This window comes from Lepidochelys kempii, chromosome 17 (assembly GCF_965140265.1).
Source record: "Lepidochelys kempii isolate rLepKem1 chromosome 17, rLepKem1.hap2, whole genome shotgun sequence".
Classification (NCBI taxonomy): Eukaryota; Metazoa; Chordata; order Testudines; family Cheloniidae; genus Lepidochelys; species Lepidochelys kempii.
Window position 1 is genome coordinate 12,308,907 of NC_133272.1, and position 26,505 is coordinate 12,335,411.

Sequence of the window (26,505 nt, forward strand, 5' to 3'; positions counted from 1 at the left end):
CTCCTAAATCCCTTTAAAAATCTAAGTGTTGGGCACGTAAGGTCTGAATCCTTATTAATTTGCAATGAGATTTAGGCATCTAGGGGCATAAGTCACATTTTTGGTACTTGGGCTCCTAAATCACTCATACCAAGCCCAATCCTCAGCTCCTGTAAGTCAGTGTCGCTCCACTGCCTCCAATGGACCCTGGCCAATTTACACCAGCAGGCCAGTTGGATTATATTATACAGGATTATCTATCACTTTGCACTTCTATTTGAGGTTCCCAAAGCACTTGACAAACATTAGTGATTTAAACCACATATTACACATGTGAAGATGGGTGTGTTCCCACCATTTCCAACAGGGGGAAACTGAGGCACAAATGGGGGCACTGACTGGCTCAAGATCACCCATTATCCATGACAGAGCTGTGAATCAAACGCAGATCTACTATTAAGCCCACGATGATCATTCTCCTATGACTTAGCCACCAAGGAGCGGGTGTAGCATCCTAACTTATTAGTTGTTCAAAAGAAATGTAAAACCCTGTGCAGGGAAATTTTCAGGGCAGATGCAAGCCCAGTTTAAGAGGTTTAGGTAACCTGTGCTCCCCTGTTTCCTGATGAGGTTTTGCATGCTGAGGTTTTGCATGCTGAGGATGCCTTGCTATTGCTGCAGTAATTGTGATACCGTGTAATCCTATACTAAACAACTGTGACTTTGAGTTAATCACAAAGGTGTGGTAGTCAGCCTTTTGGAGTGAAGGCAGAAAGTCATAGTGTGTTCTGCAAGGAGTTTAGAAACTTAAAGCTGCAAGCTAAGCTGCAGGCCAGTCAAACTAAGGATGTTTGATAGGGGTCATGCATTCAAGTGCCAAAAATAGACCCAAAATAACAACTTTTACACAGCTGAGTGCTTTAAAAGGAGCTTTCAGAGGCCCAGGCATGGCTATTAAAGGACATCTCTAAGCTTTTTACATCCCATCTGTGCCTGTTCACGCTGGGATTAGAACAGGGCTAGCAACGTGGCAATTAATAGCAAGGTTCTGAACTTGGTGCGTTCTGACAGTGAGATTTGTATGACGGTGGAACACTCCGTGCGTGAAGACATAGGTCATTAGCCTAGCTAAAGCACAATAAAGTATACAGCAGGGAACAATCCTGCACTGGCTGGGGGAACCGGCTAGATCAAAGGTTATCACATTATCTTGGTAATTATATGGCCCCCTCGCTGAGCCCCTCACACAAAGTAATGGACTTATCTTTCCAACATGGCTGTGATGTAGGGAAATATTGTTACCCACATTTTACAGGGGGGGTGCTGAAGTACAGAGAGATTAAGGGTCCCAGGTCACACAGGGAGTCTATTGTAGCACCAGGAACTGAACCAAGATCTCCCAAGTCCCCATCCAGTGCCTGACCCACAAGCCCATCCGTCCCTTATCCTGTAATGCAGGGCAGGTAACCACATGCTATTCCCAACCTGCTCCTAACACAGTAACCCATTTCTGGGGTTTGCCTTTGCTGTTAATTTACGTTACAAACTAATCCCAGTCTAAGCATCATTGTGAGCTTGACAGTTCCTGAGAAAACCTGCAGGATCTCTCTTTGTTCCGGTCTCTAGTTCCTTCTGCCTCAGATTTCAGAGTAGCAGCCGTGTCTGTATCCGCAAAAAGAAAAGGAGTGCATGCATCCGATGAAGTGAGCTGTAGCTCACGAAAGCTTATGCTCATATAAATTTGTTAGTCTCTAAGGTGCCACAAGTACTCCTTTTCTTTCTGCCTCAGAGACACTCAAACTCTTTTTTAGACCGAAGCCAGTAGGACCCACTTGGTCTGGCTGCCAGGGTGAGTCAACAGAAGACCTCTGCATTTAGACTATGTTGAACACACTCAGAAAAAGTCTCACTGAAACAATCAAGGAAAGATCCTACCTTTCACTAGCTTTGGTTCCACTAGTCAATCCATAGCTCATGGCTGACGTAGACTTTGTGACGGAAGTGCTTTTCTCTGTATAAACAGCAAGAAAAACAAGATGCATCAGTGTTGAAAGTATTTTCTCTCCTTCCCCCACATGTTTTCAATCTATTTCCTGACATGTGGCCACACATTTATTCTTACAGCAATGAAAAGTTGCAGATTTCTCTATAAAAGACCTCTGCCAGTATGAGCTAATGATTTCCTGTGGAGAGATTCTCCCCGCTGTCCCAGGCACCACTATAGTCGCATACAGGGCAATAAACAGCTCCCCAGGGGCTATGGGACAATTCCCCTGGTGCAGACACTGGGCTGGGACACCGCAGGCAGACCTACACTGGCCCTCCCGCCAGTCCCAGAGTAGAGGGCATGCTGGAGATGGAGCCAGGGCATGTCAGGGCAGAGCATCAGGAAAAGGTACTATATCATAGGCTGCTGTGGTCACTCTGGCAAGTCATAAGCAGCTGTGGGGAGGCTGATATAATTTAAAGCAGCTGCCCCACAGGCTGCTTTAGTTCCACCAAGGGCCTTTCAGCCCCCCCGAGCAGCCCAGGTTCAGCAGGGTGCAAAGGTGGCTGACAGCAAAGCTTTGCCCCTGCCTCTCCCTGGGCTGCATCTTCTGTATCATGCCTCCTGGAGACACAACCCAGGGTCTCCGCCCTGTTCAGTACTTGTGCATGGGAATGAAGCACATGCTCACCCAGCATTAACACTAAGGGGCCGGTTCTCTTCTCCATCAGTTTCATATGCGTGTAGCTGCATCGACCTCATTGATTTATTCCCTGGTACTGGAAATGAAAAGGCAATTGGGCCCTAGGTTTTCAAGTGTAAACTTAATCGCCCTTTGAAAACTGAATGTAAAGATTCTTCATCTCAGGCTTAATCCTTGGACGGTAAAGGGACAAGTTTTCCTGTGCTCCTCTGCCCACAGCTGGTCTGGATCCTCAACGTGCAAGCCTGTGGGAGACCCTTGTGCTAAGAAGTAATGTGTTTTCTAGGCTGTGTCGTTCTGCATCCCTGCAGAACTGACTATGCAAATCGGTTCCAAATGGCATTGCTGTCTACAGAGAGTAACAGCTTTGTGATGTGGACTAACAGCATTCTAGGATAGAGTTCAAGTCATTTGTTTCGACGTGAATTGAGAGGCTGAGGCATTTTGTCCTTTTACACATTCGTGACTTGAAGAAGGGGTGAGATGTTGAAAAGAAACGTTTTCAAACCCTGCTACTCATCTCCAGTGAATTTGCTTTGCCATGGTGGTACCAGCAATTTCAGTCTCCCATGCTGTGTGGCTGCTGTACCAAAGCAGCTCTGTTTAGCAGCCTTCCTGATATGTACCAGGGTTTGATCTGCCTTCATTTGTATACCACCCATGTTAAAGTCTTTTTCCACCAGCTCTACAGGCTGCAGCTTCACACAGCCCTTACTCCCTCCATGTTCCCCACAGCGGAGGTATCTGGTCATTCTCTCCTCTAGAAAATCAAGTTTGCCCCAATATACAGCAAAGAACGCAAAATCAGTCTGATCTGGTAGCACCATGGCCTCAGTGCTAGACAAACCATTCGAAGGCTAAGAGAATAAATTCCCTTCTGGGAGTGTGATTTATGAAGTGTTTGTGGTAAGGACAAAGAGTATTGTGGAAAATCCAAAATAAACTGAAGGCTTTTCTTTGCTCTGGCTGGATCATCCAAACCCCAGTGGCAAACTACTCCAAGGGCATGTCTACACAGCAAAAGGTGTGTACAGGCTAGCCTACCAGAGCTCTTTTGAATCCAGCTAGCACAGGTGAACAATAGCAGTGAAGACAGTATAGCACGGGATTCAGCGCAAGTAGTTCAAGACTGGCACAGACCCTGGGTATGTACTTGGCATGCTAGCCAGCTCTGAAGCCCACGCGGCACTATCTTCACTGCTGTTACCTGCACTAGCTGGATTCAAGAGAACAGCTTTTGCTGTGTAGACATGCCCTGAGTCTGAATGGACCATTGCCCTCTGCTAAGAATTCATTTATTAACTCTCACTGAAGTCAATGGAAAGACTCTCCTTGACTTCAATGGGGCTAAATTGGACCTCTGCATGCAGCCTTGTAACGCTCTTAGTGTTACTACATACTGATGTAATGTAACCATCCAATTAAAGATTAGTGGATAGACAAATCCTACTCAGCAGAGATGGGACCAGATCTGAACCCCCAAGCACTGCAGCATTGGCTACCCTGTACTATTTAGCATAATAATGTGAGTTTTGGATATACCTTCCATGCTGAAGGGCAGAGAAAATAACACCCACCTGCAGCTATGGAGGTGCCCATTGTTCTCACAGAACTTGAATTCCAGGTCTTCACAGCAGTCACTGAAAAGCAAAGAAGACAGAGGAGGGGTTTGCTTGTTTCTTTGTTTTAATAAAAGGGCAGGTAGAGAGGAGGGATTTTTTTTTTTATTTGGACACAATTTCTCTCGTTGGCAATGAGGCTGGACTTTCCTTTCACAAATAAGGAGTTCAGTGACGTTCCATCAGTGTCAGACTGGTGCATTAGGAGAATCAGGTCCATAGCCCCTACCCCACTCCTATTTTCCAGCCCACTCTAGTCAGGATTCCTTTGTTTTATTCCAGGCTGCATTTCTCACTCCTCTTTGAAATCTCAGGCAGGTCACTTGAACTTTCTGCACCTGAGTTTCCTCATCTGTAAAACAGGAACAACAAGACTTTCCTCACGGGGAAGTTGTGAGCAAACCACTATGGGCTTGATCCCAAAACTACTGCAGTCAATGGAAAGACTTTCATTGTCTTCAGTGGGCTTTGGATCAGGTCCTATCTAACCCCAATGGGAGCAACGTCTATGTAAAATCTGCAATGTGTGACTTAGACTCAGATAAACTGGACTATAAACATCACAGCCACTAACCTTTGCATGAAGTGCAGTTCAAAAAAGAACACTGAATAGTGTGAACAAGAATCAAATTATATGAGCTTTTTTTTTGTTGTGTTTTTTTTTTAAATCAGAGCTGGCTTCAGTGAGCAAATTATTTTCATATCTAGAACTTTCTTTTACCTGATTGGCTGGAAGTTTTTATCACAGCCTCATTCTGGCTCCTGCTCTGCCCTATCAGGCCACTGGTAGCATTACTAGTTCCTGATAAGGTGGAGGTTTCTCCTGAAAACTTCTCTGATACTCTTGTTATTGCAGTAACTGGAAGGTGGGGCATCCGTAAGGTTACTGCAGGGGCATGTGCCTCGGGGGACGAGTTTGACATCTGAAGGGAAGAGGTCACTTCCTGTGAGACTTTTGTCTGACCTAGGGTATTAAAGGAAACAAGTAGAGAGAAATACTTTTATTGACAGATATCTTTAATAATACACAACAATATCTATTCACCATGGCTTTATTTAATTTTATTTTAGGAAAGACTGGAATAACAATCAAATTTTCCCCTAGCAGATTATGTCATTTATTTCACAGACTCAGATATAAATTAGAAGTAACTGATCATATTCTACTCTTTAAAATTCTTAATTAGAGAAGCTTCTTCAGACGACTAATCCACTTGTGTTTTCTTTTAGGGCCACTAAGTCTAGTGCCTACTGCTGGGGATTAGGAAGCAGGACTCCTTTATTCTTTCTTGGTTCACTTAAACCATCCGTGCCTCAGTTTCCTCTTCTGAGAAAGAGAGATAATAAGACCTTTCCCACAGACAGGTGGTGAGAGTTAATTAATAGTTTTCAAAGTCCTTTGAAATGTATGGACAGGAAGGCATTCAGAATACAAAGTCCTGTTATAGTAATTGGAAGTCATGCTGATGATGGGTCTTAAGCATGTGCCTAAGGGATTGCAGAACCAGGGCCGAACAAGTTAACGGGGCTAATTATGGTAATAAAACCAAGCATATACCTAAGTTTTCAGGGTCAGGGCCTTAGTACAGTATCCATGCAGAGCAACTTCCAGAGGAAGACACTGGCTACATTAGAGAGTTACTCAGACCCTGACAGACTTGAGCTCTTGACCAGCAGCAATATTTTGCATTCACAGTTGATCTTGAAAAGACTAATTTCGAGCACTTCTCTCCTCTTACCTGACAAAGACTGGTGTCCGTTTTCAACTATGGCTGAATTAGAAACTCTTCTAGTCTCAGGTTCGTTGTGGTCATCCAGGTCCACGCTCTGCCAAAACATGACACGCAACACTTGAACGATGTTCTGGCTTTCTAATTATTAATGGTAGTCACTGTCATAGCATCCAGAGGCCCCAGCTGAGATCAGGTCCCATTGTGATAGTCTCCAGGCAAAAGAGTGGGAGACAGCCCCTACCCCAAAAAGCCAAATTATTCAGGAGCACAGTGTGGAAAGGAGGGGTTTCTGATGCTTAATTTTTGCCAGGGCTGAGCCCCAGCGCCTCTGGGTTTGGCAGTTCAGAGCCCCGACTACTCTGGGCTTGCTGCCTCAGTTATAAATGTAAAAAAATTGTTTGAGCCCTGGCACCCCTTTCATGACAAATTACGCACGGGGGGTTTCCCGTCCTATGGCACATAGAGGATACACTACGCTCAGGTGGGGGACTTTCTGTAATCACAGGGGGCATCACACAAAAGACTAATTTCTGCCTTTTCCACCCTCTGTTACTTTAATACCTTGGAAGTTCTGGTGCTCCTTCCCCCTCCCCCCACCCCCCAACCTTACAGAGTTGTGTTGCAACTTAAAACAAAGCCCTCTGCTATACAGAAAAGACGGGCAGCTAATATTAAAAGCTGACATGCTTTTAATATTAGCAAATACCACTGCCATCCACTTGTAGGGAACTGTAGGTGAGCACATCTGCTGTTAATTTAACACAGTGTGGAAAATGAAGCCTGATCATGCTCCAAGTGAAGTCAATGACAAAACTCCCGTTGATTTCTTTGGGAGCAGAAAGAAGCAGGATCAAAATCAGTGCTGTCTACTTTAGATCAGTGGTATGCACACCACGGGTGAAATCCTGGCTCCACTGAAATCAATGGCACAACTCCAATGGACTTGAAGAGTGCCAAGATCTCACCCCAGGACAAGAGACGTGCAGTCTGTACCTTTCAGTGAACTGAGTGTGATCTTTTTCACAGATGCACATACCAGTCATGCGTCACAGTTCTTCTGCACAAAGTTAATTTATTCTGCTTTATAGCCAACTTTGTCATGTCTTCAAATGATTCTGCACTGTCTTTGACACAATATCTCCATCCTGCAAAAGCTACAGCATGTGCATATCTCTACACATGTGGGTAGTTCTGTTGAAGCCAGTCTGACTATTCACATGTGTAAAGTTAAGCCTTTGTAGGATCAGGGCCTAAAAGAGGTGCTGGGTGTTTAGGGTGCTCAGCACCTCACAAGATCAGACCCAGGATTTGCATGCACATTATGAAAATCAATGCAGAAACAGAGTGAGGGCCCAAGTCTGCAAGCACTGATGCAGATGTAAAACTTCACTGAATTGAATAGCCCCATCCACTTAAACAGGTCTACTCCTGTGAGTAAAGTTAGTCACACACATCAGGACTGACTGCAGGAGTGAGGTCCAAGTTATTACAGCAGTATCCCAGTAAATCTATTCCCCCTCCTGTACAGGTTGGGCAAAATAAAAGACAACTTTTTCTCCACACAGACAATCCAGTTGCTGAGCCTAACTTATTGTAAGTTTAAATCCTAACGTAGTATTTTTACCTTAGGAATGATTTAATGGCCTTTGTGTACAGCGGTGGTATAATTTATGACCCGTAAAAGTTTTCCACTGGGACAAGCTGTGGAGTAAAGCCCATAACTCTTCTCAACATTAACTTGAAGAGTCCCTTATGTTTACACATGAATCTTCTTTATACAACATGTACAGGACATTGCATAAAACTGCTTAATGTTCTACACAAGTTCTTTCGACTTAAGGCAGATAAAATGACAGTCATTACAATTAGATGACATATGGAAAGAGTATTAGGGGAAAAGTAAATATCATAGCACTTTATGACTCAGTTACAATTTATAACTTTTGAAATGTTGTTTTTGGAAAGCTACACTACTTTTAGATGTTTGCTAATTTAATTCCAGGCAAATCAGCCAAGAATGTTTTGGTTTTGTCATCCAACAGAAAGTACACAATTTTTGGTTGCAAGGGACCAAAAAAAGATTTTTTTCGCAGTCACATGATTATTTTGATTAAAAAATGTTTGTGGTATTTATACCTGTTCATGGGAAACTGCGAGTTCCCTAAGTTAAAGTCCATGGGAAAGTTTGATGTCACTGTAAATAGACTTTACACCAGACTGGCCCAAAAGTTTAAAAAAAAATCTGCAACACATCCGTGTGTTTACTCAATCTAAGCAAATTATGAAAGAAAACAAAGCAGTCAGTTGTGCAAGTGGGTTGTCACATTAGATGCAACAGTTTATATGTCAATTTCTCTCTCCCTGGATTCAGAGTGCAGGATTAAACAAAGCAAAACAAAAAATCCCACCAGACGCAGGGTTGCACACTCACATCATTTTATCCCAACCCTCACAATATTTGGTGTTTATCTTAAAGCCTCAGCTCCTGGAGGCAGGTGATTTTATGAGTCTCTGTTTTCATTTTCTTTTTAAATGGAAATTTCTAACCATTATGGTTATGGAGAAAAGCCTGAAAATGTGAACTGAGCATGACCTAAAGATGCAGAAATCTGGAGGCAAAGAAAAATAACGCCTTATTATTATTATTTTTTTTTAAAAAAAAATCATAATTAAGCCAATGATGATTTTAGAGCCTGATTCATAACTTGTGAACTCTTGAAATTGGCAAAAATGCAGAAGGACATACTCTATTCCCAGTTACACCAGTGTAAATCTGGAGCAACACAGTGGATTGAATGGTGTTCCCAGAATTTACCCCCAGTGTTACTGAGAGCAGAGTTTAGCCCAACATGTAGGGCTTTATTGTTTACACTTGTGACAGCGTGTGGGGTAAGTGTAGCTATGTATCACAGTGAAAAGCCAGCTGCATCCACACTGTGGTGTGTAGCTACACGTGGCAGTGAAAGGATCTGGCAGGGCAGAGGGCAGCAGGACACTACACTGCTAAAAATAGCGTAGACGTAGGTGGGACTGCTTGCACGTATAGAGAGAGCCATGTAGGATATATATACCCTAAGCCTCGGGTGTGTCTGTATTCTACTTGTCTAAGCAGTGCCTCACCATCGACACTGCTATTTATGTCTGTGCTAGCTGGGTGTGCAGTATCTGTATGCTACACTCCTCTGTAAATGTAGACATAGCCTAGAATGCTGTTAACTTATACGTCATTAGCCAGATCCTCAGCCAGTGTAAATCAGCATAGCCCCATAACACTTGATTAAACTACACACATTCACAGCAGCTGAGGATCTGGACCCATAAGTTATAAACAAACACATTTTACCTCTGTTGCTATTAGAATTTTAAAAATCCAAATTACCTGCCACTAGTTACTCACTTCTTGTGATTCACACAAAACTTTAGAGAAGCCAGCCTATCCTGACCTCAGTGGTACTACTCATCATGTTAAAGTTAAGCTCACGCTGAAGTATTTAGCCCGTTTGGGCCTGTGCAGAATTGAAGCGTAAGGCTCATTTTAAAATGAAAAGGGCCAGGTTGTAACATAAATGGGGACACCTCTGACTTGTGTTCTGTCCATTAGCCAAGCTTTCTGCTTTGGCTTTTGCTATACAGTAAGTTACTTCACACAGATGTTAGTCATGTTGCTTTATCCACTACTGGAAGACACTCAAATACTATGGTAATGAGGGTGGTATAAGCTCCCTCTGCAGCAGTGATCAGTTCCCTCTGCAGCAGTGCTCAGCACTCCCATTGGATGAGGCGCTCCCGCTCAGGCGGTGCTCAGCACTCCCATTGGATGAGGCGCTCCCGCTCAGGCGGTGCTCAGCACTCCCATTGGATGAGGCGCTCCCGCTCAGGCGGTGCTCAGCACTCCCATTGGATGAGGCGCTCCCGCTCAGGCGGTGCTCAGCACTCCCATTGGATGAGGCGCTCCCGCTCAGGCGGTGCTCAGCACTCCCATTGGATGAGGCGCTCCCGCTCAGGCGGTGCTCAGCACTCCCATTGGATGAGGCGCTCCCGCTCAGGCGGTGCTCAGCACTCTCATTGGATGAGGCGCTCCCGCTCAGGCGGTGCTCAGCACTCTCATTGGATGAGGCGCTCCCGCTCAGGCGGTGCTCAGCACTCTCATTGGATGAGGCGCTCCCGCTCAGGCGGTGCTCAGCACTCCCATTGGATGAGGCGCTCCCGCTCAGGCGGTGCTCAGCACTCCCATTGGATGAGGCGCTCCCGCTCAGGCGGTGCTCAGCACTCCCATTGGATGAGGCGCTCCCGCTCAGGCGGTGCTCAGCACTCCCATTGGATGAGGCGCTCCCGCTCAGGCGGTGCTCAGCACTCCCATTGGATGAGGCGCTCCCGCTCAGGCGGTGCTCAGCACTCCCATTGGATGAGGCGCTCCCGCTCAGGCGGTGCTCAGCACTCCCATTGGATGAGGCGCTCCCGCTCAGGCGGTGCTCAGCACTCTCATTGGATGAGGCGCTCCCGCTCAGGCGGTGCTCAGCACTCTCATTGGATGAGGCGCTCCCGCTCAGGCGGTGCTCAGCACTCTCATTGGATGAGGCGCTCCCGCTCAGGCGGTGCTCAGCACTCTCATTGGATGAGGCGCTCCCGCTCAGGCGGTGCTCAGCACTCTCATTGGATGAGGCGCTCCCGCTCAGGCGGTGCTCAGCACTCTCATTGGATGAGGTGCTCCCGCTCAGGCGGTGCTCAGCACTCTCATTGGATGAGGTGCTCCCGCTCAGGCGGTGCTCAGCACTCCCATTGGTAGGGGTGCTGGAACAATCTGTGTAGTGGGGGGTGCTGAGAACCACTGAACCAAACTGTAAACCCTGTGTATGATGGAAACCATTTCAAACCAGGGGGTGCACCCATAGTTCTAGCACCTATGCCCATTGGATGAGGTGCTTCCCTCTAGGCAGTGTTCAGCGTTCCTATTGGATGAGCTGCTCCCGCTCAGGCAGTGCTCAGCACTCCCATTGGATGAGGTGCTCCCTCTCCATATCATGCAGTAGCAAGCCCCATGGTCCAAATGTGCTCTTATCCACTAAAATCCATTGTAAGCATGGAACCGGAAGTGAGTGGAGCATCTTCACCTTGAGGACCGGAGTGTTTTACCAAGGCTCTGTGCGCTGATGTCTAAAGAGCATGCAGCCCTCCACCCATTACTGACTTAGGCCCTGGTCCAGCAAAGCACTTAAGCAATGTGCTTAACTTTAATGGAACTGCTCACAAGTTTGAAGTTAATGATGTGATAAGTGTAAACAGTCAGTCCACCGGCCCAGTTCAGCTTTCAATTACACTGGTGTAAAACTGGAGCAACATAACTTTAGGGAAGTTACTCCCCATTTGCGCTGCTGTGGGGAACAACATTTGTTTCCTGGGGGTTGCCCAGAGACAGCATTCTCTAGCCTCCCCTGAGGGCAGGGATTGCACTTGTTCTTGGTCCTAGAGAGGGGTGAGAGGAAGGGCTATCGCACTCTGGCACCAGCCAGAGACAGTCTGACCCTAAATAATGGCCCATCTATTCAAATTTCAACAGGGCGTAAAGTGGACTCCACACATGGTTCCCATCTGCACAAGTCACAATTAGCATGTGGGCCCAATCATCTTTGGCATAGCTCCATTGATTTCAGAAGTCACGTCAGTGCTGATGGTGGCGCATAGTCGGTAACGAGTCGGAGGTCCCATGTTTTGATCATGCAGTGAGCAGGGATGTAACATGGGGGTCAGGCTATGCCCTGGTGTTCTGATTTGCTGCCTTTACACTTTGGCCGGGTTGTTTGCCTCCTCTCTGTTGTGCTGAGGCAGCATGCAGTCAGGGTTCAAGATCAAACTTCGCTCCATAGCCCTGCAGAGCAGCTTATCATTGATGACAGCCTCCTCCTGAATGCTGAGCTGCTGTTGCTAGGTTTGGGTGGGATTTTCACACATGCTCAGTACTGGCCTCATTCTGCTCCCATTGAAATTAGTGGTAAAGCTCTGATCAGCTTCAATGGAAGCAAAGGGAAATAAGTGTGGCGCGCTTCTGAAAATCCCATCCTTTCATAATAGATGTTTGTAAAAACCACTGACTTTTTTTTTTAAGGAAAACCCACAAAGAATTCCACAAGCTTTACAAACAGACACAAAAAAGGTAGCTCAGTTCTTGATCCTTCTACCCTTGATAATGTCAATTTACAAACTGTAGGGAATCATTTTCTCATCTGACAAAATATTTCCATGACTGGTTTGCCACAGATGAGGCAAGCAGAATAAGAGTTACAGAAACACCCCCATGATGCTGTATGTGCAAGATAAATAACAGCAAACCTCCACTGAAACAGAAAGTACAGCTAACCCAAGTGTTCCTGTATAGCATGCTCATTGCTCTGGCATGCACAGAAACGGATGCCTCCGACAGTAGACACACTCACTTTCTCCGGTTTGCAACAATTCAAACACAGTTTAGTTAGGGAAAGGTGAAATCCTGCTCCCATTAAAGTCAACAGTGAAATTCCTGTTGGCGTCACTGGGACTGGAATTTAACCCACTTTGTACAAAGTGGCCGGATTGACTTTTTTTTTTTTTTTTTTAATGCCAAAGGACACTCTGCTGCCACTGTTCTCTGTACAGAACTCACAGTGACTTTGATGGGAGCTACTGGCCCTTGGCTGGTAAATGTGGAGAATGGATTTTTCATTGTTGGTTAGAGTTGTTCAGGGGGGTCTTTATCTGTTAGCATCCCCTTGCAGAGGCTTGCCCACCTGACTCCATCCTCCCCTCTGCTGTCACTCTCAACTCTGCATTTGTCAAGTCCATGTCAAGGACCAATCCTTCCTCATTAGACTCTGCCCCTGTAGGATAAAGGGGAAGCAGAAGTTCCATGGCTTGAGTAGGGGCTAATCAGCCCTAGTTTTCCAGGATTTAGGAGTTTCTTCTCTAAGATGGGATACACAGGGGAACCCAGGCCCACCCACTCCACTTGGTTCCAGCTCAGGACTTTTGTCAGAGACAGCCAGACCAGGACCCCCTCAAACCCTTGGTGTTCCCTGAGCTACTTCCTACCTCTGTAATCTTCCCCACACCGTCTCCCTCTTTGGTGGGTTGGTTTGTCTAGCTGCGTCTCACCAGTCTGCTGGAGGGATCCTCTCTCTGCGGTCCCTCCGTCCCTCTGGCAGCCTCCCTACCTGCCTGTCTTGCTGCCCTTTTATCTTCACAGCACAGCTGCCATGTGGGTCTGCCAATCAGCTCTGGCTGAGCAGGCGGGCAGTTGCTTTGTCCGCTGAACCAGCATGGGGTACATAGACCACATGAGACCTACGAATAGCACAGTTGTAAGCTGAATGTGTGTAAGAGGGAACTGATTGTCTATGAGCCAGGGTTCCATTTCCAGCCCTTCCTTGGATTTCCTCTGTGGCCCCAGGCAAGCCACTTGTGCTGAAGTTTTCAAAAGTAGCCTCTAATTTTGGGTGCCCAACTGTAGACCTCTGGGGCCTGTTTTCCCAGGTGCTGAGCCCCTGTAGCTCCCACTGATTTCAGCTGGAGTTATGAGTGCTCAGGAGTTGTGAAATGTAAACTGCAGGTGTCCAGAGCTGGGCACCCCAAAATTCATGCACTCAAATTTAAAGACCACATTTGAGAATGTATTTTTCCTCCCGTGTAAAACAATACTTTCCTACCGCCCAGGGATACTGTGAGGTGTCATTCATTAATGTCTGTAAAATGACCCCTGGATAGAAGGTACAATTATCATGAGACCCTGGTGATTGAGAGCACTGCTCTGAATCCTTCCGTTCTCTCTCTCTGCTGCACCCCGGAGCTCCCCAGCACTCAGATGAAATGGTTTTGTTTTAAAGCCTCTTCAGAAAGGTAACAGTTCCTTTCAGCTGGATGAGCCCCCTGGTAGGAACACAGGTGATGATGACATCGCTCTCCAAGGAATGTGCTGCCTGGGGTTGCTGTATGGTTTGGAAAAGCTGAGAGAACAAGCATCTGCCTGAGACACCCGGAGAGACACTTAATTACATGCTCAGAAAATTGCCTTTTCAGCCCGGAGCTGTCAGTCTCTCTCAAATCCATATTTACCCAGACCCCCGAGCCCCAGTTAAAAAGAAGTCATTCTTTTTAAAAGGAACACTTAGAAAGAAACAGATTCCAGACGGAGGTACGTGTTGATTCTAATGGACCCGACGACGGCCGAGAATAGGCCAGTGAATTCACTGACAGCAGCAAAACAGAATTCAGGCAGATTACGCGTCATTCTTTGCAGACAGTGCATTATCCTACCCATTACACTGACTTCCTACCACGCTGACCATTGTTCTGTGGATTTACTGTAGGCACAGTTGATAATTACAATGTCCTAGATATCAGCAGTGTGGGGGAAACCAAGGTTGTGTTAAAGGAGAAGCTGGCTTTGTGGTTAAGATAGTGATCTGGGATTCAGGAGATCTGGCTTCAATTTCTGGTGCTATCCAGGCAGAGTACTACTATTTAGGTGCCTAACTGGGAGCTGAGCAATTCTGAAAATCTGGTGCTTTGCACTTGAAAAATCTATCCCTGGGCTCTTTGGAAACTTCGGCCTTTAACCTCTCCATGTCTCGGTTCCCCATCTTTGACCTGGGGAGAGCAATATTGCCTTTGTCTGTCTTGCCTATTGAGATTGTTTGTTCTTGGGAGCTGTCTCTGATACGCCATATTATGTAAATCAGCTCCTTGGACAATGGAGTGCCGATGTTGGTTGGGGGGCTTTGAGTGCTACTGGGAGGCACAAAATAATGATGGGGGTGGGGGAAAAGACCTGATAACAGGAGAGAAGACGCTTAGACTCCTGAGTTCTCAGACTCCACCCCTAGGTGCATCCCATAATCTCTCTTTGCCAACTCTAGCGATACAATCGTTAGTCTCTTGATAGCTGGTGTTTTTATGAAAGCCCCCTCTCCTGGAGGCATACGATTCAGTGACAATATGAGCTTCCCTTTAAAAAAGGTAAGTGTCTAGCGCTCGTGATTGCAGAGACAGGCTTGAAAATGTGAGCTCAGGGCAGCCTCGAGGCTCAGAAACCAGAGGGCAAGTCAAAAGAACGCAACATTTGTTATTTTTTAGAAAATTTCATGATGGTGGGGGTCTGACTCATGATTTTTGAACATTTGGCGTTGACAATACAGCATAATGGGGCTTTGAACTTCTCTAACTGCTTCCGCCGGAGGAGCTCAAAGTGCTTTGCAAACTTTAATGAAATGAGCTTCCCAGCAGCCCTGTGAGGTAGCAAAATGTCATCATCCCCACTTTACTGCTGGGCAACAGGCACTGAAGTCAACAGCAAAACTCCCATGGATTTCAACCGCGCCGAGAATTCACCCTCTATACCTAGCATATCACAGATCACTGATACTACAGAAAAGGGGAAAGGCACAAAAGATGGGGGGAACACAAGCAGGCCAGGAAGAAGCATGACATGGTCATTCCCTCTTAAGTCTTGTGTCAGAGTAAGAAGCCATTAAAGAAAATGATCTATTAGATAACACTAATATTCTCCAGTAGCAAATGACCCTGCAGCTTTGAAAAAGCCCTCAGCAGTGACTGTTATTAGCACTGCTACTGTCCTTGGAATCATCTCCCAAGAGATGAGACAGAAGCCCGTTTCTTGGCACATTTTTAAAGCTAGACTGGCGAAAACAGTAGTAAGTGTAGAATAGGGTGCAATCCTGCACTGGCCGAGTGATAGACTAAATGGACTACTAGCTCTTTTCCAGCACGAGGCCAAATTTGTCCTTAGCTGCACCAATGTGAATCTGGAGAAATTGCACCTAGATCAGTGGGGCTTCTCCCATTTTGGAGCTGAGAGCTAAACTTGGCCGTATGATTCCATGACAACATCAACAGGAAGCTTCTTCCTTACTCCTCCTTCACGTTTTTCCATCTGCTTTTATAAAACACTGTGCATGTCATATACGAAAGGCCATTGGTCTGCACGGCACACTGGGAAGAAAACTGTGTTAGCCAGGTTTTCTGTAGCAAACACAGGAATGTAGAAGATTTCATAGTGTTTAAGGTCAGAAAGGACCATTCGATAATCTAGTGCAGTGGTGGGCCACAAGCGGTTGGCAGGCTGTAAGACAGTTTATTTACATTGACTGTCTGCAGGCACGGCTGCCTACAGCTCCCAGTGTCTGTGGTTCTCTGTTCCTTGCCACTGGGAGCTGCGGGAAGCGGCACGGGCCACAGGGATGTGCTGGCTGCTGCTTCCCACCACTACCATTAGCCAGGAACGGTGAACCGCGGCCACTGGGAGCTGTGGGCGGCCGTGCCTGTGGACGGTCAATATAAACAAACTGTCTCGCTTTCCGCCAGCGGATTACCCTGACGGGCTGCATGTGGCCCACGGGCCGCAGGTTGCCCACCACTGGTCTAGTGTGTCTTCCTATATATCACAGGCCCATTAAATTTCACCGGGTTACCCATATGGAGCCATCTCTTTACAGCAAACCATTCAATAACTGCAAATGCAAGACAAGCTGATCTTCTGCCAACCCAACCAGGTACCCTGTCACCAGAGTTAGGGATGGCAAATGACAGTTAGGTCATCTGGTACAGGAAATATTGACCAGGTGAAGCTCCAGCCCACATAACCTCGTGGGCAATGCTTTGCAAACAGATCTTCCTGAGCATGGCTTTTGCAATGGTGCAAGAGGAATGATGGGAGAGGCACTCCTCATCCGATGCCACCAGTTGGTATTCGATAGAAAGCCCTGCCAGCTGTTCCAAGGCCTTTCCGAGAAGGGACATAGAAGCAAGGAGTTACCGTGGTCCCTGTCTCAGCCAAGCTTGTTTGCCAGTTGGAGTGCAGAAAGTATGTGGCGCATGCCGAAGGAACACTGGAGTGACTCATGAAGATGCTGCCATGTGTTTGGTGGATGGCATGTTAAACACGATGAAAGGGGACTCTCCTACAACAGAATCCAAAGAGAACACTGTTGCTACATTTTTAGACTATCCTATTCAGACAGGCACGGAGCCCAACTACAAACACTACAGAAAGATCATCGGAGATAGGGTTACCACTGGCATGTCAGAGGTGATTAGTGAGAAAGGACAGAGGACTTCTTCTTCCACAAACAATCAGAGGTAGGGAGAGGAGGGAATGCAGGGATTAAAAAATCTGACAAACAGCAACAGATTTCCCAACAAGGAGCTGATCCTCAGCAGCACTGCTGTTGCTCCAGCAGCCTGCTTTTAAAATCATCCTTCAAACATATGACATTCTTCTCCACCTTCACAACAGTGGTTCCCAGATTTGGGTCCATTATGGTGTCACATAAAAGTTTGGTGCCAAGAAACCAGATCAATGGCAGAAGCAGGAGTGTGCAAAACAAAAGCTTCTGCTCTAATAGCAGGAGCAGGACCAGGGGAAGAGAAGTGCTGAGCTCCAGACTGTAGATAACTATTTTATGTTGTGTGTTCTCTCTGTCCATATGCGATATTCATCTTATGGCATGACCAGATTTAAGGATGGCAATCTGAATGAAACAAAACTCTGTGAATATATATTGGTATCCTCTTGTTCTTTCTCTGCGGATATACCTTTCGGCATTCCCCTCTGAGGGATGTAGAGGATGCCAGACTTTACATCTGTTCTTTCTACATTTATACATTACATCTTTTGTAAAAAAAAAAAGAGGTAGTCTGCAAAATGTTATGAAACCAGTTAGAATCTGGTTTATTTCTTTATGGGAAGTTTTGAAAAGTGGCCTTTAAAAAACAGTGATTTCAGATGTAGTTCTCAAGAACTGGTAGTTTACAAACTATCCTAGAAGTCAAGGTAGCTCAGAGGCAGGTTGAGTTGTTTGCTATGGAGATGAAGAGTCCGGAAACCTGGATTCTTTTGCCAGTTCTGCCCCTGGCTTATCAGATGGCTGTGGTCAAAACACTTATTCACCCGGGACCTGATTCTGATTTCACCAATGTAGAACAGGATTCAATCCACCAATGGATTTATGCCAGCGTACACCCAGTTTAACTGAGCTCAGAATCTGACCTTCTCTGTCTTAGTCTCTTTTCCTGTAAACTAGGGTAATCAGACTTGTTACCCACCTTTGCAAAGTTCTTAGACAGCCTCTGTCAAAAGGTGCTATATACATGCAAGGTATCTTTATCTTGAATGAAATACTCACATTAGCGCTAGCTCCGACATAAACTTGTCTGTTTTCACTTCTGTGTGAAATAATGGAAGTTAAAATGAATCACTTGTCAATACTTTCCATCAGAAATAAATGACCTGCCATTTTCTTCATTTAGATTTCTGTCAGCACGCAGCTGTACTCAGCCTACTACTTCATGAGCTAAATTATTCCCTGGAAGTTCAATGGAGTTACACCAGAGATGAATCTGGCCCCTTCAATATGCTATCGGGAATCAATATGCAGTTGAAAGCACCTTGCTGAGATTTTAAATGCTGCCTATGGGACTTAGACACATGGTTCATGCCAAAACTAATGGGAGTTGTGCCTCTAAATCCCCTGGGTAGCTTTGAATATCTCAGCCTTTATCGCTGAAGGCGGGAGTGCTAATTTAACCTGAAAACACTTACACAACCCCATAACACTGTCACCTTGTGAACCTTTAACTCCTATGTTTAGCTTCATGCTGAAGCATTGTAAATCGACACTATTTGTCTCACGAAACACATTTTCTGGTAGCTACAAATTTGCAATGAGGTGCAGACATCTGGAGTAATTACCAACTTCCCTTATTGGTTCTCTGATAGCTGTTTCTGTTGGCAATAAGAATTTCATGCTGGGGTGTTAAGAGAGAAAATAATGGCAAATAAGGAAAAATAGATGCTAGGGACAGGCCAGAACCAGCATCTCAAATCTGAACCCCTTTGAATTTTGGGAAGGACGCTGGGGTGAGCTTGCATTTGGAAGTGGTGACATTCTGTGATGGGTTAAAGTGTGCCCAAGGGATCAGGCTGCCGGACTTCCAATTCCCCAGGTAAGCCCAGAGGGGAGGAGAAGAATGCTGACTGAACAGAAAGTGGCGATAGGCGTAGGCTGATGACTGCAAGGGAAAGGGACAAGTCTCAAATGATTGTCTGGGCAGGTAGGAAGTCATTGTTGCAGGGGATCCTTTTTATTGGAAAATGGGTTAACTCTGAAGAATCAGACTGTTCAGGTCACAGAAAAACAGAGTCGGCTAGAGCAGGAGATATAATGGCAGGAGGTTAATGAACTGACATCAGCTCCAATTCAAGTCTGAGAGACAGGGATCAAAGTGGTGCACAAAGTCAATCAAACAGAGGTGTGGACTGGCCCGTCTCTCCTTTAAATAGCTCTGTCTGGCTTCTGAGGCCAAGATGCTTTGTTGTTCAGAATAAAGAGGAACTGTGAGGATTAAACAACAGGCAAGTGTGTGCAATGCAGAGGAAATCCCCTCACACAAGCCATACCCACAAAAGGGAAATTGTATTAGCACCTCCCTGACTGCATGCAGTGCTATGTAGGAAGGTGTTAACACTTTTCCCCTAGCTAGCCACCAATGCAGGACAGCAGCTTGCACTTCAGCAAGACTAGAAAACCTCAGTGCAGCATGCTCCTATGACCAAAGCACGGGCATCATCACAGCATCGGATCAGATTTTATCACAAGAGCCAGCAAATTAACCATCACAGCAGTACCCCATCTGTAAAACTGGGATAACAGAAATATTTCCCTACATTGCAGGGGTATTGGGAGGATAGATATTTGTAAGATTGTGAGGTGGTCAGATACAACAGTAATGGGATCCCTAGATAAAAGCCTGCTTGGCTCAGAAACCAGGTTTTGATCCCTGATGTTCAGCAGCAGAGGAATTCTCAGGACTGATACACAGAAACCTCCTACACATAGAAAAACAGAAAGCAAGTGGCCTTTGTTGCCAGGGTAGCAACATGACAAATGCAACGATAAAACATTAGCGCTAAACCCTGGGAGCTGTTGGGTTTTAGTAAGTGACACTTGGATTTGTTTCCTGCAGACAGAAAAACACAGCTGCTGTTTTTATTGACTGCACCATACTGGATTATGTACACAGTGTTAAATACAATCATACACATTACAGTTCATGGACCTAATATGCAATCTCAGCAGGGCTTTGACGGCACCATGTGCTCTCTTTCGTTCAGGAGCAGTCCCGCTATGTATGTTTACGCTGTGATAAAAAACCCCGGCACCGAGTCTCAGAGCGCGGGCCAGCTCACTGGGGCTCTCGTGGCAGGGGTTGTGGCACTACAAACACACTGAAGCCCGGGCTCTGAGACCCCACAAGGCGGGAGACATCTACATTGCAATTTGATTGCCCTGCAGTCCGAGTCAGCTGATCCAGGTCAGGCTGCGGGTCTTTATCACGGTGTAGACACACCCGCTCTAACCTATTGCCTGGCTTTCTGAATATAGCTTTAATTTACCCATAACAAAACATGCCTTGTGAGAGCAGACACAGCCATGATTACTGAGTGATGGGCAGGCTGCCTGAGAGATGAACGGATTGGGGGCATTTTTGGAAGGCAAACGGTTTCAATTTCTTTAAAACAGCAGTCCTTACTTGAGTAAAACTCCCACAGACTTCTATGAACATCTTGCCTGAGTGAGGGCCACAGGATTTGGTGGATAATTAATGATTACTAATTGCCCAGATTTTCAGACGTGATTAGTGATTCTGGTTGCCCAACTGAAAGTGGCTTGATTTTCACAGAGTGGGTGCTCAGCACTTTCTGAAAATTAGCCCCTTTACAGTGTCTCAGGTTGGCACCCAAAAATGGAGGCATGCAAAATCACGCTTGAGAATCTTGATTCGTCATAAAATAATAATAAACAGGTATCTAGAGAGCCAATCTTGCAGTGGATATCACACTGCAGCCTTCCAACTGGTTTTTCATGTGCACAGTACCTTACAAATGTGATCTAACTGGAAATCCCATAGCATTGTGAGAGGCATTGTACAAATCCATATTAAAAAGAGAGTCCCTGTCCCAAAGAGCCTGTTTAACCCATGAAGGGTCAGAAGCGCAACACTGAAGTCATGAGGATTATCATCACTGACTTCAGTGGGAACAAGATTCCTGAAAGGGCCTAAATGTTCAGTCCCGCATGATGCTGAGCATTCTCCAATCCAGCAAAGCACTTAAGCACTTGCTTAATTTTAACCATATGCTTAGTATCACTGAAGTCAACGAGACTGCATATGTATGTAAGTGTTTCGCTGGATTGGGACCAGAGTGCGGGATCATGCCCAGAATGCTTTACCATATCTGTTCCTGTCTAATTTGCTTTTATGATGTCTTTGGTTTCATGGTGAGGCTGTCACTTGTTTCTGAAAATGATCAGGGGGAAGATTATTTTTTCCCCTTTCAAGGCACCATCTTGCACTTCCGACACTGGCAAAATTTCCATCGACATCACTTTGGGCCCGATGTTCAGAGGTGCTGAGCATCCACCACTCCCGCTGACTTCAGGAAGAGTTCAGGGCACTCATCCGCCCTTCTGAAAATCAAGCCCATAAGAAATGTTGCCTTCAGAACAGGGCCCTTTGCAAATTCAGTGCTGGTGAAAGGAGCTGGCTTGCCACTCTTGGAGAAGGGGGGCGGGGGAGAGGAAACCTGTGATGTGAGTAAAGGGCTGAAGGAAAGACAAATGGTACTAAAATGTAGGGGATTGGGGGGGTTGGAAAAAAACGAGAAGGCAAACAACGTTATCTAGAGAGAGAAAGACGGCAAGGACATAGAGAACACCCACTGGTCCGAATTCACACCTGGTGTAACTTCTCATGTTTCTGAAGCCAGGTTGACCCACCGCCTGCCATGCAGAGTGTACAAATTCCAAACAGCTTGGCTAGTGCGTGTACCTTAAAAGGTTATCTAAAGGATCTGGCTCCCACTTCAGAAGAATGCACACCAGCAAGGCAGTAATTTGGGCAGCATTAAGAGAGCAAACAAACTTCATGCAGAGGAAAAAAGATTCTGGGAACTGCTTCATGCTGTTATATTCTCACCAAGGTTTTAGGGCCAAATGCAGCTGAGACATGACAAATGGCTCTTAAATGAATGCAGACAAATGCTGCCAACACATTAGTAACGTGCCCCTCCATAGCCTCACCCATGGGCCAAATAAAATAAAATAAAATAAAATAAAATAAAATAAAATAAATGGAGGATCAGGCCCTTGGAACAGAAACAATTGGGCCCCAAAAGATCACTCAGCCGCTTGACCAGATTTTACCACAAAACAATTTAATTCAAACATTGGTGGAAGATTCTTACCAAATTCACCCCAAGTATTTAACCCTTTTATCAGTGCAACAGGGTGGTTTGCCCCCAAAAGAAACAGGGGGTCTGGAGCCGGCCAGCCCTGTGCAGAGGCAGTGCCCCTGTAAAAACAAGTGTTTGTGCATAGCAGAGGGAGTGATCAGAACCAGCTGCAAAGGGGTCAGCTGATTTCCTGCTGAGCTCCTGTTTCCTGTAATGGCTGTAAGAGTGGGTATAGGAGAAGCTCCAGGAAGTAGGATGGTTTCTAGAACAGGGGGATTCCCTGGCAGGTGTTTTCTAGGAGGACTGGTAAGGAAGCAGGGAGACTGGTAAGGAAGACAATGGGTTGGGGGAAATTACCTGTTGGATTTATGTTGAAGTGGTTTGTTCTGGGGTATGCTGAACATTAATGGTCCTACTATGACATGGTGTCCTGAAGAAAGGGCCTGAGCAAGCTCTGGGCGTGGTGTTAATCCTCCCTGGTCTGGAGACAGGCCAAAGAAGAAAAGGAGTACTTGTGGCTGTTACTCTGAAACCTGTTATTATCCCTTATCTAGTAACTACTCTCATATGTGAAGAGGGAGAGAGAGAGATCTGTTTTATAGAGCACTTCCGCAACAACACTACCTATAACAAAATACTGTGGGCTCATTCAATGAGGGCCCTATCCTGCATGGTACTTAGCACCATCTGTCAGTGCCCATTGTCCCCTGTCTATGTCAGTCGGAGTCAAAAGCACTGAACACTTCATCGGAGGTGCTCAGCATCTTGTGGAATCTATCCCTAGGGGGTCAGTTGCATCTAGCCCTGCTCAGGTGCACTAGGGAGGAAGAGCAGAGGTCAAATATGTGCTGCAGTGACGGGTGACAATATCTACCCTTGAACCATAAACCCTCAAAACAAAGTTAGAATATAAGGGTGATCACTGGTGGTGCTGCAATAGGCTAGTGTGAGCCTAAGTATGCCCTCCACATTATGATCCCAGGGCCCAGCGTGCCAGCCAGCATGCCACAGGGGAAGAGTACGCCTTGCACTTTATTCTAAGGTGGCAGAACAGCTGTGCTTGCCTGGCATACTTCCACAGCACACATTGGGGCATTGTTCCTGCTGCAGGCTGTGGTTTAATGCCACAACTGAATCCAAACCTGGCATTGTTTGCATGTGGCCTTTCTGCAGTGGAATAATACACGCACAGTCTTATCAGAAAACCTGCATTAGCTCAGAGGGTTCTCTCCCCCCCCCCCCATCTAATCAGTGCAATAAATCTCTCTACGCAGCAGACCTAAAAAGGCATTATGCATGAGCTGTTGTAAAATACATGGATGGACTCACATCTGCCTTCCTTCCCAACTCCAGGTACTCTCCTGTATCCAGTTAGGGTGAAATTCAGCCTGACATAATGGCTCTCTGTACCACGTAAGCCCCACATAAGGGAGAGCCTGCATGGGGGAGCACAGACAAAGGAATACTCGGAGCTCCAATGACAGGCTCTAGGTTGGCTCCAAATGAGCTGGTGCTGAGCAGGACTTGAGAACAGATCAGGTGCACTGAAATCCATGACCTTGGTGGTCAAGTGGCTCAAATCCCTGCATAGATGGCTAGGAGGGTTAATGACTTCTCTCCTACTCGGCGGTGTTGCTCAGGTGTATCAAGCGTGGATTCTGGTCATCCTTCCAGTCTTGTCATGGGGCTGCTGTAACTGTATCTGCACATTATCTATTACTTGTATGGCAGTCGCGCCAAAGGGCCCCAGACAAGATCAGGGATCCATTATGCTAGGATATTGTAACAAACATACATAAAGACGTGAGGTGAAATCCTTCACCCAGGGCCCCCACTCCAGTGAGCTTAAAATCTAATTCTCTGAGGAAAGCAGGAGTACAAGCAACAAGTACGTGGTAGCTCAGGACATACTAAGTTTAAGCTGTGGATCACCTCCTGACAACTGTGTAATGAACACTATGAACACTCCTCCCAAAAAGCTCACACCTTGGTAGCAATTGGCCGTCCAGGCCAAATGGGGTGCCCCAGGCAAGGGACAGCTTCAGTGCCCTCTCCCCTGCATTGCATTGTTAGCCTATTTCACAACTTTGATGCATGATTTGCGTGCATGATTTATCCCTGTCAGATAAGACGATACATTTGCATGCTAGGATCTGTAAATCTGTATTTATTCATGTCATATATTTAAGCAAACAAATTCCTCAATTTTTTCTGCACTGGGATGATTGCTACTGCCTAAAGCCCAGTGTATGTTGTTTTGTTTCAGATATTTTTCCCATCAAATTTGCCCCTTGCTGCAAACTAGATTGCAATTGAGCTTTTCGCTTCCTATACTGAGCTCCTGAAGGCATCTTCAGGAGCATCTTTTATTTTCTGCAGGGTAAAACAGTATTAGGGAGAGCAAAAGTCTGTGATCCACAGTATTCAAACATTTCATGCTAAGCATGGCAAAAGAAGTAACAGTATTTCTTTTATATTGTTGTGTAGATAGGTGTTCGATAGAGATCTCTGGCATCTCATTAAATATGTCTTTTTATTAGTCGCTACTTACACTCTTCAAATCTTAAAACACAAGTATACTTTCACAATTACAAAATAAAACAAGGTTCACAACATCACAACTAGGCTCTCGCTTCACTTCGTTCTTATATCTCACTGACTGACTGGCGACACCCCGCCCCTCATATACCCGCACGGGCAGGGCTGACAACATTCTAGGAGGTTTGAGGAGACTGTAGTTCTCAGAAAGTCTGGAAGGTTCCACAAGATTCTACTAAAGTCCAGAACATTCTAGGAGGTTAGTGAAAAATGAACCCACATAGAATGTCTGAAGTAACATGTTTCAAGTATTCCCTATTTTCCTTTTTGTCACTAACAACAAAACCAGCACTCCAAGCCTGGCACCCCCAGGCTATCGCCTGGGTCACCTGCCCTTAAATCCAGCCCTGCATAGGGCTGGACTGGCTCACTCATAATTTAATCTTTAATTTTTTTTCAGGAACACAACAAATTGCAGCATAGGACTACCTTGCAGTGACTGGGCCAAAGGGAGCTATATTGATCTACCCCATTGGAGGGTCTGGCTCATTTTCTCTGGGTAGCTCAAAGTTGCGAATGGATTTGTGCCAGGGTGAGCTGGGGGGGGGGGGCGAGGTCAATTATAACCAAAGTGCAGCCGGAAAAGTCTTGTAGCAGACTAAGTCCAAGTGCTTGCAAGTGTCTCTTACAGAGATGGTGGGAAAAACCTGTTTATTTCCCACCCCCCCCCCACAGTTTCAAATGAAAGTTAAACTTTTTTTAAGAAGTGACTTTTTTATGGGAAAATTTTGAAATAATTCAAACGGAAGCAATGATTTTGATAGTTATCAAAAATGGATATCAAGATTTCAGATGTTTGGGGTCTCCCTCCCCCCTTCTTAGCACTGAATGCACTAGGCACATAGGACTTGCTAGACTGGATCAGACCCCAGGCCCATCTAACTTAAGATGATGTCATCCACAGCGGTTGGTACCAGGTGCTTCGGAAGAAGGAAGGTGTAAGAACCCCAGAGTAGGCAGATATGGGATCATCTGCCCACACTCTTAGAATGTATGTCTGGTAGGGTGACCAGATGTCCCGATTTTATAGGGACGGTCCAAATTTTTGGGTCTTTTTCTTATATAGGCTTCTATTACCCCGCACCCCCTGTCCCAATTTTTCACATTTGCTGTCTGGTCACCCTAATGTCTGGAATCTTTCACTTTCCTCTTCGTCTTTGCTTTTTTTCTCTCCAGATTTTCAAAACTTCATCAGCTTCTGCAAAGCTAGAGTTGCAGCTTTTCATTTTTCTCTTTACTCTGTCGCTTATTCATTTTATTGTACTGGGGGCGGAGGGAGACAGGAAAAAAGGAGAAACAAATTTGATATTTTGGAAAACTTTGGGTTGCAGAAACAAGAGTCCTAACATTTTCCTGTGGAAAGTTTTGGTTTAGATAAAACTCCATTTTGAGGGGCAGGAAACTTGTGTTGATTGAAAAACTTCAGCCAGCTCTAGAATCCTGCCTGACCCTGCAGTGGGAAGTGAAGAATCAAAATCTGGAGGTGACAGACATGATCATACTTTTAAAGAATGGGCCTAACAAGATTTTCCCAAACTTTGGGAGTGTGTCACTCTCGATCGGAACTTCCCCAGAGTTCACAGGTATGCAGTTCAGGGTCTGAGATA

The 26,505-nt window shown here is 45.7% G+C and overlaps 2 protein-coding genes and 1 long non-coding RNA gene across 7 annotated transcripts in view; 1 reads left to right on the forward strand and 2 right to left on the reverse strand.

Moving 5' to 3' along the window:
* The window catches only part of LOC140899791 (tricarboxylate transport protein, mitochondrial-like), a 63,776-nt gene that overhangs the window by 28,012 nt on the left and 9,259 nt on the right, over nt 1-26,505 (forward strand). The gene's annotated exons all lie outside the window — the stretch shown is intronic.
* Nucleotides 1-26,505, reverse strand: part of SMTNL2 (smoothelin like 2) — a 44,737-nt gene that overhangs the window by 11,028 nt on the left and 7,204 nt on the right. Inside the window, exons 2-5 of the mRNA XM_073315857.1 lie at nt 6,028-6,115; nt 5,010-5,252; nt 4,247-4,309; nt 1,915-1,990 (exon numbers count right to left, since the gene is read on the reverse strand). Of these exons, the coding sequence (XP_073171958.1) occupies nt 1,915-1,990; nt 4,247-4,309; nt 5,010-5,252; nt 6,028-6,115 (470 nt within the window). The remainder of the gene's footprint in view (nt 1-1,914; nt 1,991-4,246; nt 4,310-5,009; nt 5,253-6,027; nt 6,116-26,505) is intronic.
* On the reverse strand, nt 12,673-13,204 carry LOC140899792 (uncharacterized). The gene is made up of 2 exons (XR_012155460.1): nt 13,084-13,204; nt 12,673-12,872 (listed from the first exon to the last, which is right to left on the reverse strand). It is a non-coding gene; the product is annotated as an uncharacterized lncRNA (long non-coding RNA).